We start from the raw sequence: 4,156 nt of genomic DNA on the forward strand, positions 1-4,156 counted from the left end.
ATCTCCGTACTCCCCCACGTGGTTATTTGCAAAACAACCGATCCAAACCCAGGGAAACCTAATCAAATCCCGCTGCTGCAGCACGGTTCACCTTTCTGTGAGAGGACTGGGGAAAATATAGACAGGCTATCTGTGCGCACGAGTTATCAATGGAGAGCAGGTATACGAAATGAGAGAGGTAGTGTTAAAAACTCAAAGAGACATTTAATAAATAGAACATATGTTTTTCTGTAACATATGTAAGAACGGAGCTCTATTCATCCTGTGCGAAAAATGCGCTGTACCATGCTCTGAAACCCTGCGCCTATTGAATATGTCCCTAGTGGGCTTGAATCGGAGAGGAGCCAATACAAGCGGAGGGGAGGCGTGTCTTCGCTCTTGCCCAAGACCTCCCAGAGCAGGTTGTTGCGTTTTGGCTCTAAAGCCTGGAGACCTCCGAAGTGCTCGTCAGTTTTCGAAGTAGGAGCCATGGCGACAACAGCTCAGTATATTCCGAGGAATAACTCCTTGCCGTCTAACCCGCTCATGCATCCGGATTCGGATAGGATGCACCAGGGGACGACCTACAGAGAGGTGCAGAAAATGATGCACCACGAGTACTTGCAAGGGCTTGCGGCTACCAACACGGGACACCCGATGAGCCTGACGCACCACCAGTGGCTGCCCACCTCCAACACCGACTGGTCCAGCGGCACCCACATCGGACAGCAGGAGCACAAAGCCAGCGTGCAGGCGAGCCGAGAGGACCTGAGCAGCGGCTTCCACCACAGATCTCACCTGGTGCACCAGCAGACGCAGAGTGGTCACCATGGTTCGTGGGCGCCCACCACGACGCACCACTTATCCCCGCTGTCCCCAGCATCCAACGGCCACCAGTCGCTGGTCTACTCCCAGCCTGGATACACAAACCTCAACGCAATGCTGAGTCCCCAGCCCGGCTCCCTGCACCATGGCATGCGGGACCCGCTCCACGACGACTCGGGCAGCCACGACAACCAGATGGAGTCGCCCCAGCAGGCGTTCAGCCACCATCAGGACCACTCGGACGAGGACGCGCCCAGCTCCGACGACCTGGAGCAGTTTGCCAAGCAGTTCAAGCAGCGGCGGATCAAACTAGGCTTTACGCAGGCGGACGTTGGCTTGGCCTTGGGCACCCTGTATGGAAACGTCTTTTCGCAAACCACAATCTGCAGGTTTGAGGCGCTGCAGCTCAGCTTCAAGAACATGTGCAAACTTAAGCCGCTCCTAAACAAGTGGCTGGAGGAGACAGACTCAAACACTGGCAGTCCCACCAATTTGGACAAGATTGCTGCGCAGGGCAGGAAACGAAAGAAGAGGACCTCCATTGAAGTGGGGGTGAAAGGTGCGCTGGAAAATCATTTCTTAAAATGCCCAAAGCCATCTGCTCATGAAATCAGCACTTTAGCCGGCACTCTGCAGTTGGAAAAAGAGGTTGTCCGTGTTTGGTTTTGCAACAGAAGACAAAAAGAGAAAAGAATGACACCAGTGGGGGTCCCTCACCCGAATATGGAGGACGTATATTCCCAAGCAGAGACCCCTCCTCTACACCGCACACTACAGAGTCCTGTGCAGTGACTGTTTTCATGAACAATCCGAGCATTTCCGCGGGGGGATAGGAAAGAGAAAGGGACTATGGAGTTTACAGTATTTAAGTTTGGCTTTTGTTTTCCAGAGAGAAAAAGAGACATGGAAAAGTTGAACAGATGAGTTTTGCCCTTAGTATTCGGAGATCGTCATGTCCAGCAAATAGATGGCAAGAGGGAAAATGTTAAAAAAAAAAAAAATCATGAAAAAAATGACAAAAAAAAATGTTCGCTATTACTGATTCCGTGCGCATTTAAAGTGAAACAAAGATCTTTATTTACCAAAATTATATGGAGGAGACATGCAGATAAAGTAAATTTGATATCCCATGGCTGTTTCAAATGGGGAGTAATTAAATGTGTCAATTGAGGCCAATCTCCTCCTGGTGTACAATGAACTGTTGGCGCTCACCAGAATGAGGTGGTTGCCTGAAAATGATCAACACTGGAGATGAGTAGCCTACACTGAATGAACATTTTTTGCTTTTTCAGGCTTAAACTGATTAACCAGATTTCTGAATATTAGTGTATACTTTCTTTGTTCTATTAAGTGTGATGTTTTGGTTTGGAAATATTTTAACTTCAATGTCTCTCTTTCTGCAGACTGTCTATTATTTCTGTCATGATTTGCTATATAGGTGCTGTAACTCATCAGAGCAGCGTCTAATTTTTTTTTTCCTGTTGATGGTGGGGAAGTGATAGAAATGATGGCACCAGAAAACACTCATACTTGTACGTGCAGACACATTTCAGAAAATGTCCAATGCAACAGGACGTCTAAGTTCTGACTGCATGCCTTAAAAAAATATTTAAAGCTTTGCAGCTGACCACGTCGAAATTTGTAAACAACACCAGACGCTAAAAAGGGCAAATTCTAAACAGGCATTTCTTGTTTTGGTGATTTTTTTTTTTTTTTTTTGGGGGGGGGGGGGTGGTTATTTTCAAATAATAGTTTTTTTTGCATGGAGCACTTATTCTTTTGTTAATATTATTATTGCAATTTTTACATTAGTTAATAAAATAGTGAGTGGAGCTGATCTCAATAGGCTTAAACACAATAAACCCCATGTTTACAGGTTCCTGGTTATCACCACAGAGCGCTTGTCAGCTCACACTGGTCACTGCCTCTTACCCTGTTGTATTCCAAACATTTCAAGAGAGATTGGTCAAAATACGAAATGAAAAGTAATAATAACTCAGGTAACTTCAGTGCCCCATGTCGGAATATCACGCCTGTACATGATTTTTTGTTCCTCTGTGTTTATTTTTAATTTTTTCCTATGTTTTAATCTGGTTACAACCACATCGTTTTCCTTTGTCCCCTAGATCCAATGTATTACATTAAAACGCTGGATTCGGAGATTAGAAAATAATAATTCATTAAGGGAAAGCGATGAAGGGACTCACTTTAGATATATTTATTTTTATTTTTCTGACCTGAAAGGAAATCTGAAAAATCTCATGCGTTGTGTGTCATTTCTCAATGTTGGACCAGTCCAAAAAGCCTACAGCAGTGCTATTCAATACAGATGAGGGAAACTTTTTTTTTTTCCAAGAAAAAAATAATAATGATAAAAAAAGATTTTAGAGAAAATGTTGCCAGGATTATTTCCGATATGTAAATATGTCCAATATGTAAACTTGTATTTGTTCTGAGATATTGTTTTGTTTTTGTTTCTTTCCGGGCAGTTTTGTACACTTACTAATTCCAAGAAGATATTTTAATATGATTTCATTTATGAATCTGACCATTTATATATATATATATTTATTTCTTAAACGTGTTTGGAGCTTTTTGTTTAGCTCTGTTAATGGTTATGTTGCAGTGGATTTCAGTATGTTTTTCTTTTTGTTTACTACATTGGTTGTATGTTGATGCTAAATGTAGACTGCAAAGTCACATTTATATTTATGTTATAGTAATATTTTATTACTTACATAAAACATATATACAAGAAATGGTCTTTTGTCTTCATTAAGATCCAAACCACTCGTCCTTTGTTGCTGTCTGTTGCAGCCTCGCCAGGGAAACAAGATAAAGATGATCATAAAGTTTAATGCTGTGCAGTGTGTGCAGAGCATCGGGAGCTGGTGAGCGCACCATGTGTTCAGTTGAAATCGCAGTGATTCGTTATGTAACAGGGGGTCGTTTAAAATCAGAAGCTGTGTACATGTGCTGTTAAGGGGAATAGACAACAGTATTTTACCTCAGGCATTCCCTGCTAAGTTCACACAGACTCTGACGTTGTTCACATCTTTGTGTAATCGCAGTATTAAATTGTGCAATATTAATACGAAAATATTGTCTTTTTCATTGAGTGCTTATTATTTATTATTATTATTAGTAGTAGTAGTAGTATTATATGAGAGAGTTATTTATCCCACTGAGAGTAGCCTTCAATCATATCGAAACTGTCTCCCTTTTATAAACATCGCTCATGTTTTAAGCATCTGAAAGACGAAGAGTTTGGTGTGAAACTGAAGCACCTGCAGGCAAAAATCTGCCTCTTCTCTAAATACAGCGAGAGAAAAAACATATAGAGGATAAACAA

At 42.2% G+C, this 4,156-nt stretch overlaps 1 protein-coding gene across 1 annotated transcript; it reads left to right on the top strand.

The window, feature by feature from the left end:
* The first annotated feature begins 415 nt into the window (after positions 1 to 415).
* pou3f1 (POU class 3 homeobox 1) lies at positions 416 to 3,882 on the top strand. The gene has a single exon (XM_056379762.1). It carries the CDS (start codon positions 469 to 471, stop codon positions 1,594 to 1,596), a length of 1,128 nt encoding a protein of 375 aa, XP_056235737.1. The 5' UTR covers positions 416 to 468; the 3' UTR covers positions 1,597 to 3,882.
* The last annotated feature ends 274 nt before the right edge of the window (positions 3,883 to 4,156 follow it).

The sequence above is a fragment of the Seriola aureovittata genome, chromosome 7 (assembly GCF_021018895.1).
Source record: "Seriola aureovittata isolate HTS-2021-v1 ecotype China chromosome 7, ASM2101889v1, whole genome shotgun sequence".
Lineage (NCBI taxonomy): Eukaryota > Metazoa > Chordata > Actinopteri > Carangiformes > Carangidae > Seriola > Seriola aureovittata.

Excerpts from the sequence above, each read along its gene's own strand:
- pou3f1 (XM_056379762.1), top strand. The coding sequence starts at position 469 with ATGGCGACAACAGCTCAGTATATTCCGAGGAATAACTCCTTGCCGTCT.